The sequence below is a fragment of the Charadrius vociferus genome, unplaced genomic scaffold, assembly GCF_000708025.1.
Source record: "Charadrius vociferus isolate BGI_N301 unplaced genomic scaffold, ASM70802v2 scaffold45, whole genome shotgun sequence".
In the NCBI taxonomy this organism is placed as follows: Eukaryota; Metazoa; Chordata; class Aves; order Charadriiformes; family Charadriidae; genus Charadrius; species Charadrius vociferus.
In genome coordinates this window covers 3,688,350-3,702,356 of record NW_009648712.1, presented here as the reverse complement: position 1 = coordinate 3,702,356, position 14,007 = coordinate 3,688,350, and the positions used below count along the sequence as shown (strand labels likewise).

Genomic DNA, 14,007 nt, shown 5'->3' with positions numbered 1-14,007 from the left:
GGGGGGGGAAACAGTTGGAGAAGAGAGGACAGACCCCTCTCAACCACACCTGAAGCCTGTATTGCAACCTGGAGATTCAGGAGGTTTGGCTGCTGCGGTATTGGAATTGCTTTTAAAACACTTACCGGCCCAGCCTTGTGTGAAAAGATGCAGATTTGGGTTGCAGCCTGTCCTTCTTATCTGTCTGTATCTCTTTGGTATACCAGAGCAGAGAGAGAAGGTATATGGTAAACAGAAACTCCCTAGCCCATCGTCTGCAGTCTGGGGATGGTGCTCTCCTGACCTCACCCTTGCTGCCGTTGTGCGATGTGGGAGATGGTTTCCATCTGCCCACATATATAGTTTTCTAGCCGTGAATCACCAGCTCTTGACATCCCATCCCAAGTATTTATTCCTTTCTTTTCTAAAATGTCAATGTTTCTACAAGCGCCATTTGGGTCTGGGTGAATGATGGTCCTGAATTTGGAAATGGGGGTTTGAACATCCTGGGAGAAGGCTGTGACAGAGCCTACTTCTGTTGAACATTCAGGACCTTGTACTCACCATAAGGCTGTCAATCAGTATGTTATGTACATCAGGGGAATTCCTGTATTAGCTGTATGTCATAGTGTAATTATTACTTCTGGTGTGAATCTCCTCGGTAGCTAGATCGCACATTTAGTGGGGAAAATACAGGTTTTAATTTTTCCTGGAAGAACTTCCTTTTCAGGCAAAAAGAGACTAAGTTGTTACTTTTGAGTTCTGGAGCCTTAGCCATCCATTTTTTAGTTCACCCCAATGTTTCCTGTGACCCACATATCCTCTTTTGTTCGGCTGTTGTTTAGTTACACATCTCATCACCTGTACGCTCATCTGCACCGTAGAAAGCTGTAGTTCACTCTCGTGTACGTAGTATTCCTGCAACATGACTGCACGGGGTTGTGCAATTTATTCTTTTCCAGTTAGTGTGTCAGTTTGTCCATGTGGGTTAGATCCAATGAGTATTAGTTCGCTTTGTAATATGTCTGATTTGCTTTCATCTCTGCTTCTGGTGCTGCCTCTGATCAGGCACATTATAGCAAATCCCGTGTTTCAGGGTTTGGTTTTGTTTTGTTTTCGTCTCTGGTGCGTTCCCTGACAATACCACCTCACTTGTCATTTTAGATCCTTCCCATCTGCTCCTCGCGTGCTTTACTCTGCATTTAAGACTATTCACCCCTTCTTGTCTATCTCAATTTCTTCTAAATGTTTTATTAGCCCTCTGAGCTTGCCCTTACCTTTTCTTTCGCTTCCATGCTTGAATAACAATCTTAAGATGTTTGAAATGATCTCCATGTAAATGATTCAGTTCTTCAATCTTTAGCAAATATTTCCACAAAGGTTTTACGTCCTTCTACTCAGTCTCTGGGATTTATCTGTTCTTTAAAATGCCATGTAACATTTTCTTTTAAATCTCATAAGAACTGGTGTTTTAATACCTCTTCCCGTACATCCTCCTTGCTCTGTCATTTTGGCTCCTATATAAATACCTTTTCTATAGAAGGTTTAATGAGATTTTAGGTTTTAATACATTTCTCTCTTGTTACCTTTGCTTTGTAATTGTTATATTCATACTTCTTCTGATAATGTAGGAACTGCCTGTGCCAAGGAATTCCTGAGACTCATGGACACGAAACCTTAAATTAAATGTAAGGAGGAAGAGATAAGAACAAATTATAATAGCACTGAGAGCAAAAGATTACAACAGGGTATTTGGTTAAAATGCGGTTTTCATAATATACGTTCCTGAAAATTGCAAATGTATTCTGTTATGGCATGTTTATGAGCCAACTTTTGTTATGCAGAGTTATAAAGATTGCTAGGTATTTGGTCGTGGATCCAAATGACGTGAGGTATTAAAAAAAAAGAAGAGCTTGTTGTTACTGTTAAAGTGGTCCCCTGAAAAAGGAATACAAACCTTGCCATTCTCCACTTGGGTGCATTTCTCCCTGGCATGGATACCTCTTCAAATGTACTAGCTTCTAGGGGACAGTGCAAAATTATATAATTTAGAGATACGAGGAAGTAAAATTAAATAGCCATGAGATGAGCATACCATTAAACAGATCTAATTTATAATGAGCTCTTATGCAAATTGCCTTTGAGCACTTAAAAGAAAATGAAAAGAAATTAATAAGGACAACGTGGACTAAAAAGTCACAGAGAAAAAAAAAAAAAGTAAAAGCCTATTCCAGCTCACTCTCTGCACACCCCAGAGTGTTAAATAAGCATTCCCATTAGCCACATAAATATAATGATGTGATAGTAAAACTTGCATTCACTTATCCTTGCAAGGGCCAAACCCCATCTCACTTTGCCACGGCTGGTGGCTTCAAACAGGTGAGTAAGATTTCCACTAAAATACTTTTTCTTTGCCGCATAATTCATTATGGGAGGGAGAGAGGTATTTTTATGAGTGCTTTGCCCCTTGCCAGCCACTGAATATCTGACCTCGGTGGAGTGTCAGGCAATTTCTTGCCCTGCCATTAGCAGGGGATTGGGGGTGCCACGGCATCACCGATGCTCCTCCTGCTGCACAGTTCCCTCCGCCCGGTTATTAAACACCAGGAGTTTTCCTCCTTTTTTGTTGTTCTGCGAAAGACACGGAGAACAGGGAGAGCTGACAGCTTAGAACTCTTGAAAATAGTTTACTGCAAAAAAAAGTTTGTTTTGACTTTTTGTCCTCTGATAATTATAATAATATGAGAAATAATATACCGGATATATTAAAAGATAAGGTATCTGTGTTTTCGCAGAAAAAAAAACACATTAGGTTTATTTCTACCTTAGATTGAAAGTAATGCAGTGTTCTGCATGCTTGCAGACGTCAAGGCTTGCTGCTTTTCCATGTTCCTTGTATCCCTTTGATGACAAAAGGGAAGAATTTTAGTTCTGTCCACTGAAGCTTCTGAAACAATCTGCAGAACCGTGTCATTTTTCTTAGTGTTAAGTTGTGCAATAGTTGACGTTTTAATTAATATTAGCCATCTTGGTCCTAATTATTGCTGCTTTCTTAAATTCTCCACTGAGGCAGAATATACTAAAGGGAAGTCTTTCTCTTTATGTGTATAATAATATATATGTAAATACTTATACGCTGAGAGAGCGAGGCTATAAACACTTACACTATGTATACAGTTTTGCTGCAGACTGAGTATATTTTTATACTTGACAAACAGGACTTGTTTCTGAAGAATTTGAAAAATCCTGTAAGCAATGTCATCTTCCCATGCTAGCTTTTTGGTCTGGACACGGTGCTCTGGGAGGGCTGGTCTGTGGGGAGAAGCATCCCTATAGTATTTCATGGAAGCAAAACGTTGATCTCTTCCATATCCCATTGTTTTCTCCCCACAAAAGCCAGGCTTGTGGCTGTACCTGGTTTGTGTCCTTAAAGTAAAACAAAATTCTGTGACGGAAGCTGAATTTTCCACTGGTTGTATTTCCAACCCTTGAAGCATTCGATTTCTGACAGTGGAATGTGATACTTAAAGCCATAGACATTAATTATTACCCATTGGAGGTCGTACTTTCAACCCATGGGACATTAATTTTCCTGATATACAGAAAATTCCAGCCTGTTAGTTTTAATTAAATATTTCAGAAGTACATTTTCTTGTAAATGGACTACATTTTTTTTATCCTTTACCCTTGATATTTGGCTAATTCTGCATATAATTATCAGCTTACTTTGCAAGCCTCCTTTAAAGCACTTTCCTGTTTGGAAATCTATTCAGCTGTTATGAATTTATCATTTAAAAAAAAAAAGTTTTTATCTTAGCCAGGTCATTGGCCAATGCTGTGAGAAGGAGATGGGGAAAAATACCTTTCAGGTTGTTTGAAATTATAATAAATGTGATTTAACATCCCTTCTTGTGCCAGTGATGTCTCTTAAGCGTTTATGACTGCAGCGTGAGACCAAGCAGGAGTAACAGCGGAGCTATGGGTGACAGGGAGGATGGTTACACAAATATTATTGTACGAAAAAGTTAAGCTGAGCGAGGCATGGCAGAGAGCTCGCCACGGTGCTTCCAGGAACCCAAGAGTGCGGGGGGAAGCCGGAGGGTGAAGGCGTTGGTCCTTCCCCAAATCCTGGCATAGCCCGGTCTCCTCTCCTGATGGGCGTAGCAAACAAGAATGGCTGTGCCACCAGATTTGGGTCCCATATTACCTCAAGTCTTTCCCTGGAGGCCATGTGAAGGAAACTGGAATCTATGGTTTTTTTCATCTGCAAAGGAAAAAAGGTTTAATTTTGTTTATGGAGGTCTCTGTGCTGGGAGTCTACCCTTCCAAAGCTGTTATAACATGTGAAAGTGCAGTTGTATATTGCAAAGTGGTGCTGGGGGGGTAATGAGAGGTGAATTGGGATTTTTCAATTCCTTGGGTTTTTTCTGCTGCTGCAAAGCAGCAATGCAGTAAGGCAGTGCTTTCTGTTAACTCTTCCAGCCCAGACCCATTGGCTTTCAGGTCCCAGGTAGCACTCCTGATGGCTCCATGCTCTTGTCAGCATTATGGTTTTGTCAGAAGGCTCCATCCTCTGATACTATCTTGTTCTTCTCCTATACAATTAATAAAATGAAGACAAAAAGCCTAGAGGTTTAAAATATGTAATTATAGTAGTAATTTAGAACTAGGAAAATGCTGCAGAAACCAATTACCATTATACATTTCGGTAATGACTGACTTGGCCAAATATATATGTTTTGTGTGTGAATTCCATGATAGAGTCCAAGATGACATGCTTGAGTATAGGGGAAAATTAATTCTAAATACCGAGTGCATCCATATTAGACATAAATGTTCCTTATCCAGCTAGTGAACAGGAACCTCTATTATATGGCCAGTCGCAGCTTAAATTTTGAGCAGCAGGGCAGGCAGTAACAAGTATCTCAGGAAGAAAGCTTGAATTGTTCTAAGGGATGCCTTTGAAAAAAACTATTTTGTACCTGATCATTCTGCAAAATGTATTTAATTCCTTATATGTTACAGATTTCGTGTGACTTAAATTGATTCAGGCATTTCCTACAGAATTGTAGATGTCCAGTTGAGGTTAATGGGGGTTTATTTCTTTCCTGGTCTTCATCTCTTCCAGCTGGTGAGAAAGAATAGATGACACTTGTATTCTGTTCACAACTTTTTGCCAAGGGCCCTGCTGTGGGCACAGACGTCACTCCAAACTCCCTTTGGGTTGGCTGTGCCATTTTCAAAGGGAGGATATATGGCTGTGGGTGCGACGTGGCGTGTGGTCACCTGGAGCCCCATCCCTCTGCAGTTCCCCGAGACCCTGCTGCAAACCCTGCCGTCTCCCCCTCTTCGGGAACCACTTTGGTCTTTTGCCTCTCGAACCTTCCCTGGAGATCCCCTTCTACTGGCTGATGAATGGGTTGTCTCTCAGCCTGGGATGCTTCATGCAGCCAGGAGGGCTGATCACCTCTGAGTTTTTGGTGTTTTTTTTTTTCTTCTTGGGGAATAGTTGTTTCTTCACTTCTTTTAAAACAAAAGTAGTGTGCCGTGCCTCTTCATTGTGCTCAGCCTCTTCATTGTGCTCTATCCCTTTAGTGACAAGGCAGGCTTGTACCTTACCTGTGCCACAAATTGAGTGTGATGAGGGAATAAAAGTGCCTGTCAGTCCCCCAGCTCCATGCTGACATATGGTGATACTATTGTATGCTCTTTAGTAACCTGCAGAGGTTTTACTGTGCTGGTTATTAAAACAGATTGGTTATATGGTATGTGATTAGTTATATGGTTTGATTCTATGACATAGAGGAGACAAGACTTTCTGAAGAAAACTAAAGTTGGAAAACAAAATGCTAAAAATCAATGTTTCAGAAGCAGTAGCTGAAGAAGCATTCTTGTAAGAAAACTCTCTATGATTCTATGATGTTGAGGCAAAAACTACATACAAATGGACCTTTCGATTAAAATAATGAAAACACGGTACCTGCAGAATGTAACGGGTTGTGACAAGGATCTGAAATCGCATCCCAAACCGTCAGTGGTATTTCATGCGGAAAATCTGTGTGATGTATCGCAAGCGAGCTATTTCGAGACCGTTTTGTTTACAGTTCTGGTGTTGGAAAGAATCAAAAAGTACTTCCACGTTGCCCATGCGAATGTAAAAACAGGCGCACAAAATCAAACCTACCCGTTGCTCCTGGTGATTTCATTGTGAAACCGCCAGTGACTCAGGAACGTTTTGCAAACGCCCTGGTGCAGAAACACAGCGTGTATTTCATGTTACTCTGGCAAGGGTTTTGTTCAGAGTTTTCAGCCCTTCCTGCTGCTCTAACAAAAGCAGGTTTGTGGGGCACACAACTAGAAAACGTGTGCGTGCCCAGCCGTTGATGTTGCAAGAACTATTGGCAAGTGGAGGCTCTCGAGGTGGCTGCGTGGTTTTGGTGGTTGGTGGGTGGTTTCTAAAAATGTAGGCATTTTTCCTGATTTGTTTTAGAGTGGGCTAATTGATACCTGCCACAAGCAGTTAATTTTTACTGTAAAATTGTTACCTAACATTGAAACGTTACAAACTTTGTATCCCCAGCTTCTTATTCCCACGGTGAGCTGCCCCTGTCCAAGTGTTGGTTGTGGTAGATGGCATCCAAAAAATGAATTGGGTTTAAAAACAAACAAAACCCAAGCAAACAACCAGGAAAAAAACCAAACCAAAACAAAACAAAAAAAACAAACCCCAAAACAAAACCCAAACATTTCCCAAGTGCAATTTCCAAACTAAGTCACGTTTGCCATGCAGTCCCTGGAAAAGCAGAATGAAGTCAAAGGGGTTGGTGCATCTGGGGGGATGGGATCTGCTGATGGAGCTATTGAAAGAGATGTCCAAAATCATCAAAGGGGTGTCATATTGTGATATTTGGGCAGCGAGAGGTTCCTGCCCTGGCTGCTTTCCCCTCCACCTCTCCAGCAGTGCTGTACTACTTAAAAGTTTCTGAGGCTGCACTGGGGAAAAAAAAAACCTAGCTTAAATCCTGGTGTGAAACCAGCCCTTTTCTTCCAAAGTGGAGCCACAGAGCTGCTTTGGTGAGGTCGGCGTGAGGGGGTTTTGCAGCATCAGGCTGTTGGAGCGGCTGCTGAGCCACGCTTGGTCTGACCCTGCCGCTCGCCTCTTGTTTCCTCTCCAGAATCGGCCGGCTGTTCGATGGCACGGAGCCCATCGTCCTCGACAGTCTCAAGCAGCATTATTTCATCGACAGAGATGGGCAGATGTTCAGATATATCTTGAATTTTTTAAGGACATCGAAACTCCTCATTCCTGATGATTTCAAGGTGAGATTTCAAGGGACTTGGGTGTTCTTGCATGGACCTTGGTAAAGCAAGTATCTGGCGTGTGGTCAAAACAGAGCCCTAGACAGGGGGGAACAGGACTTGTAGGGTATGGTGTGTGATTTCAGGTATGTGGGGTTGCTAAAGTGGCATCTGTCAGCCTTTCCTAGAGTGGCATCAATATTAAATTTTCCCCTCCTGACTATAACACCATGGAGCAACCTTGCCATGTTTGACCGAGGGACGTTAAACATCGTAGGGTGCTGATGGAGACGGAAAGGATGTTACAATTTGGAACTGACTGCTCGTGAGCTTTGCTGATTACTTGTCCTCTCATCTGCTTTTATGCTTCCCCTCTAATTGCAGCAGCTCCAGCTTCCACTCCCACGCTGAAATTCAGAGAATGGTGTGGGAATCACAGTATTGACAAAATAAACTGCACGCATGGTAATATTTGAGCATTAAGTCATAGAATATTTTCTCCCTCAGACTCTTGAATGCATACTGCAAGTTTAATTTCCGAGTTTTGGAGAAGTCAGGGATGAACAGCTCCATGTTTATTATTTAAGCTTTATTAAAGAGCCTGCTGCTTTTTTTTTTTTTCTTTTTAATAACAAATTGAATTTGTGGTAGTTCACCACACTAGATATTAGCCTACAGAGGTAGAGCTTCAGACTCCATGTGATGTTCTGTGTTTATCCTCTGGTAGGTATGTGGGTGTATATGTGGTGTCAGCGAAGGGAGCGCTGGAGACCGCGGTTGCAATCAGAACAGATTTTTATCATTACTTAATGAATGCGTATCAGTGTAGCTGGCTGTGCCATTAGTTCACCGTAGGAAATAGAGCAATTCAGATTGAACAGGAGAGGTGATGGGGAAGGGTTGGAGCAGTTCACACGGGCATGCAGTCTTTTATCCCTCGTGTCTGAGACAGATTTTTCAGGTGTTTGGGGCATAGTAGGTGTGAGGTTGAGTTCAAGAGCTGTATTGCAGCAACCTTTGAGTCATCTGCTGTAGACACGTACTTACTTCTCCCATGTGTGACAAGGGTAGACCTACCTGAATAATGTGGAAGCTTGGAACTAGCCAGTAAGCATCACATCCTTCTTTTGAAGCCGTAGCGTGGCTTTGTGCTGCTCTCGGCATTTGTCTTGAAGGTAATCGGAAATACGGAAAAAAACGAAAAGCCACCTTCCGTGCGGTATTAAGAAGTTACATATGCAGAGCCTTTTAAACACATAAATACACTGTAGCTGTGCTGAAATTAAAAATGTAACTCCTGGCAAGTTTGCCCAACTGATGTGATGTTCAAAGGGGTGTTCTTTCCAGTTATGCTTTAAGGCATCCACAAGATTGGTGCTTAAAATGAACAGTGGTCCTTGTTTCTTAGAAATATATACATTAGGTGACTTTTTTGTTATACATTAAATGTAAGCAGTATTTTGAGCATGATTTAGGTGTCCTGTTCTCATAAAGCGTTCTGTCTGTAGCTCCAATTCAGGGCCATATTGACTGTTAGCAGTCTTCCTTTGTTGTTATTCTGTTCCTCTGTCTTCTCTAGTTCTCCTGTATTGCTTTTCTTTGTATAAATATTTTCCAAATGTTCTTATGCATTTAAACCTAGAAAAACAAGATTATTTAAAAAAATAAAACTAAAAAATGGCAGTAGACAGACTCCAGATCATCAGTTCTAAATTACTTCTGTACTGGTTACGCTTAGAAATGCGTTCTCTCTGTTCTGGCGTTTCAGACGATGTAGTAAACAATACTGTTGGCAAAATGGGGAGGTATTAAAAAATACTTAATTTTTAAAATGCAGTAATATGTACAATTCATTATGCAAATATCTGAATCATTTTACACTTAGAACCATCGCAGGCTCCCTCATTTACATTCTTATACCTGTTACAATGCCTGCTAGTATTGCTGTAAGACGCGATGGATCCCAGTGATGAATTTTCTGAATCCTGATTGAATTCTGTTCCATCTGTTCAATGAGGTCATTATTCTATGACATCACTGTGGGGATAAAATATGGGGGAAAAGCAGGATTTTTGCCTGGATTATTCCATAGCAGGAGGGAGCTGAGCAAGCATAGCTTCCCCCTCCCCTTCCAAACGCTGCTATACCCAGTCTGTCTCAAGTGGCTGGTGGTTATTTTTTGCTTGCGCTGTTATTTTATTACACCTTCCTACACAGTAATTATGAACTATGTCTGAAGGGTTCCAGATCTAGAGCGGCATTAGCCTGAGTAACCATATACATTAAGCGGTACATTAGCAATGCCTCTTTCCTAATCGTGCACAGTAATGTATGTGTCTTTCAGGACTACAGTTTGTTATATGAAGAAGCAAAGTATTTCCAGCTTCAGCCCATGCTAGGAGAGATGGAAAGGTGGAAACAGGACCGGGAAAGTGGCCGCTTCTCAAAGTCTTGTGAGTGCCTGGTGGTGCGAGTTGCCCCAGATCTTGGAGAGAGGATTACACTGAGTGGCGATAAGTCATTGATAGAAGAAGTGTTTCCAGAAATCGGTGACGTGATGTGTAATTCTGTCAATGCCGGCTGGAATCACGACTCAACGCACGTCATCCGATTTCCACTGAATGGATACTGTCACCTCAACTCAGTTCAGGTAGGAAGTGACATATATATTTTTTTGGAAGGGATCCTGCTGACCAGGTACCAGTGGGTTGACCCTCTTCCCTGTCAGTGGAGCATTTTGATGAACAAAATCAGCTGGAGGCTTTGAGCTAGTTATTTACTTCTGTGGGCCAGGGCTGTTTTCTCAACTTAATTCACACATATCATCACCGAATCTCCTTGCAAGTAAACTACAGTTGTGTTAAAAATCTGCTTTGGGAGATAAATGTTTGCCTCAATGTATATTTGGAGAAACATTTTTTGGCATTTGAATATAGGGTGACCATTCAAGCTTGCTTCTAGTCTCTTGCCCTGCTTGTTGTAAATTGTTTTCTGGATTGATGAGAGGGCACAGGGATATCTCAAGCTAAGGAGGGAAGATGCTACATCTCCAGAGAGCTGTTGAGAGCACGGGGCTCTGTCCCTTCACCTGAGAAAGGTAGTGGAGATGCTCTGATTTGCCAGAGTCTGTGAGACCTCTGAAACTCAGTAGGAAGAATGGAGGAGCAAAAAGGTGAAGCCCTGATCTCTTGTTCTGGGTGTCACAAGTGAGAAGTGAGGGAAAAGGAAAGTTAGTGTGAGAAAGAGACAACTGGACAGTAGCATTTGCCAGCTACTGAAAGGAGGGCCACCCTTCCTCAGAGGCAGAACACAGCCTACCTCCCTTCCTCATGAAACAGGACCCAGTATTTCTGGAGAAGGGAGCAGCCTGCAGCTGCAGGAGAAGGCTTCTTGATGAGTCTTACTGTCAGAGAGGACTTTGCCTCAGCCCCCTCTGCTGCCCCTCAAACTGGGGAATCCTAGGAGGACTTTCACCCTTCAATGAGACTATCGGGCAAGATGTATAATGTGGAGGGTACATGAGAGGGGAAGTTAGCACACGTGTGGTTAAAAACCAGTGTGTCATGTTTTCCAGTGTTGCCCAGGTCTTTTGCATTTGATAAAGACCTCTTGAATAAATCACTATATACTTTTTACTTTGGATGAAGACAATGTGTTCAGTCTTCCTCCTTGCTGAGGTAACAAAAACAAAGGCACATTTGCTTATTGCCAATACGGACCCATCTGTTTCTGTGGTCTCAGGGAAGACCCTCTTTCACTTTCAGCAGTTTTTCCGAATTTATTATGGCATAGTAGAGGATGTAGCAATATCTAAAATCAGTAGCTGTTATGAAATCCATAAGAAAAAATCTGGGAGAGAAATGCAAGTAATTTCTGGAAGAGTTATAATAAACCTGTAAGTTATAGCATCATCTGTTTTATCCTCTGTTGGTTAAAAACAGCCAACCTCACACACCTGTTCCCACCTAGTTAGCACATCCTGCACAGCCAGCACTTTGGAGTGAGAGCGCTTCTTCACATCTGGATTTGTCGTTAGCACTATTGATGCTGTTTGGTTTACAAACACCTCCTAAATGCTCCAGGCTCACAAGCGAGTCCTTACAGAGAAGAGACTTGCAAGCGGAGCTTGGCATCTTTCCATCTGCTGGGTCCTGCTCTCCAGGTAGAGAAGCTCTGCCCTGCTCCCTCCCCAGAGGAAGCGAGCTGAGCACTGCCACACACGTGGAGGGCTCACCGGGCACTGCCTGTGTGCTAGCACTTGACACAGGAGTCTGGATAGACCTATCTAGACCTATCTAGGCATGGTTAACCCGTGCTATGCTTGGACAGTTGTGTCTCTTAGTGGCCTTCGCTGTCAGGCTGAAACATCAATGTTGTTTTGTCGTAGTGACTGATGCAAATTTCGAACAGCCTTGTAAGATTACAACTGAAGGGGGATAGGACTTTCAAGGAGGGCTATTTAGCCACGTGCCATATGATAGCAGTCAAAGCAGTTTTGTAGCCTTAAGAAGTTTATCTCTTATCCTGATGTTTCCATTTTTGTCACAAAATAGGAATTGCCAAGCATATTTACTGATGTGAAAGACCCAAGTCAGAGTGGCTAAATATGCACAAGCTTCAAGAGAGATTATGATCCCATGCTTATAATGCTTCATCTTTCATTTCTGGGGGACATAAGCACCTTCCAGTCCTAATAACAATGTGAGGAAGGACAGGGACTACCGGTCGACCTGGAGAGTGAGGTGCAGACTAAATAAGTTGCGCAGGGCTGGGCTAGTGTCCTAACAATTGCTACCATCACATTTTTTTCCATGACCTATGTTCTCCTGCTGTGTTTTTCAGTGGCTTGCACTGAGACGTATTTGGGGGATTTGGGCTTATATTGTTAAAAGCTTAAGACCAGAATAAACAAAAATTGCACAGGTGTTTTACGGTTGCTTCTGAGTTTCTTTTCCCACCCTGTCCTTTTGACGCTTGTCTGCTGTGCAGTTAGCCATGCTCGGGTATTTTGGAAAGACTTTTTGCCCACCTGAAGCAATACGTGTAAAGATGTGGCATGTCTTGTTTTAGGCATTTTTAAATCACAGCTCGCTTCTCCACCCACCCCAATCCTCTGTGGCCTTCTGCTGCTCTGCTTGCCCCTGCTGTCCCAGCACACATGCAAGCCAATTTGCTAATTGGTGAAATAGCTGGGGAGGACTCAGTAGGCACCTACTCCCAGCACAACCCCAGTGAGGTTTGATCACGCTGGACCGAGGGTCCCATGTCCTGTGGGGTGCAGGAGTGTTTGCCTCCCCTTGGGGCTGGTGGCCATCGCAGCTGACCCTGGCGAAGCCCTGGAAGGGGCTTTCTCACAGGCAAAGCGATGGAAGACCAGGCAGCAGAACACCGATAAAGAAGATAAAAGTAATGAAGAATATAAACAAGGGAAAGAATACCTCAGCCCTGCAGTTACAGTAAAACAGCATGAACACAGACAATTTATAAAAGAATAGTGGTGTGGAAGGAGACCCTGCTTGTAGCAGCCTGGAGCTGGTGAGGGGGCTGAGGTCTTTGCACCATCGCTCATTAGGTGAGTGTGGGTGCATCCCCCTGCCCCTCCAGGAACGCTGCCTGACTCTTATTTTTAATTTTTTTTTCTTTTTGCCTTTGTATTTCCCACTGGAAGCAACACTCAGGTTGTGGAAAAGGGAAGAAATAAGGTGCATAGGCAGAACTTGTTAGTCCCATAATTAAAGTTAAAAGGTCGCAGGTTTATCAAAGGTAACTGTAGCCACAGATCCTTGTGATCACAGTTGGGTTTTAAATGTCTAGAAAATATGATGGTAACTTTTCTGAATTTATGACCGCAGTATCTGCATTGTCACCACTTACTTGAGGTGTTTGCTCAGCATCCCCTGGTGTCTGCTATGGAATCCCGTATTTGCCCTGTTGTATTGTAAATCTTGTGAAGCAGAGAATGTATTTTTCCAGGTGTGTTTCTGTGGACAGAAGAAATTGGTATTTGATAGTACTAAAAAAAAAAAAAAAAAAAAGTGTGTGTTTTTTTTATTATTTTATCTTTTATGGCTCAGTGGCCAAAGTCAGTAGAAATCAGTCCAATACAATAAAGCTGAGGGAAGCGATTAGTGGGTTTATGTAACCACTTTTGTTTCCTAGCTGGATCCATTTAAAAACAGCAGTTATCGTTCTTGGACAGCAAACAGTCTGTTTGTTTACTATACATCGGTGTTTGTTTCCTCTTTTTTGCAGGTACTTGAGAGGTTACAGCAAAGAGGGTTTGAGATTGTTGGCTCATGTGGAGGTGGGGTGGACTCTTCCCAATTCAGTGAATACGTACTGAGACGAGAACTCAGAAGGACATCTCGCGCACCCTCCGTCATTCGAATAAAGCAAGAGCCTCTGGACTAAAATGGACATGTTTCTTTATGCAAAAAAAAAAAAAAAAGGGCAAAGAGAGAGGAAAAAAAAAAAAGGGGGACGTTTCATGTGCAGTTTGGACTCCAAACAAGTCCTGGAACTAAAATTGAATAAAAGACACATTTATATCAAATATAGAGACCACACCTGAATTCATATGGGAACATTTGGAATAGTAATAATATTAATAACCTCAAGGTGTAAAAGAAAACACACACACACATATATAAAAAGTATGTATGTATATGTATGTATGTACATATATATATGTATGTATCTGTCAAAGGGTAGGAAATGCAACAACAGAAA

General features: G+C 42.2%; 1 protein-coding gene across 1 annotated transcript in view; it reads left to right on the top strand.

Annotated features, from left to right (window-relative positions):
- Window positions 1-13,726, top strand: part of KCTD1 (potassium channel tetramerization domain containing 1) — a 35,100-nt gene extending 21,374 nt beyond the window's left edge. Inside the window, exons 3-5 of the mRNA XM_009886638.1 lie at window positions 7,155-7,299; window positions 9,623-9,928; window positions 13,531-13,726. Of these exons, the coding sequence (XP_009884940.1) occupies window positions 7,155-7,299; window positions 9,623-9,928; window positions 13,531-13,689 (610 nt within the window). The 3' untranslated portion in view covers window positions 13,690-13,726. The remainder of the gene's footprint in view (window positions 1-7,154; window positions 7,300-9,622; window positions 9,929-13,530) is intronic.
- Window positions 13,727-14,007: the final 281 nt, after the last annotated feature.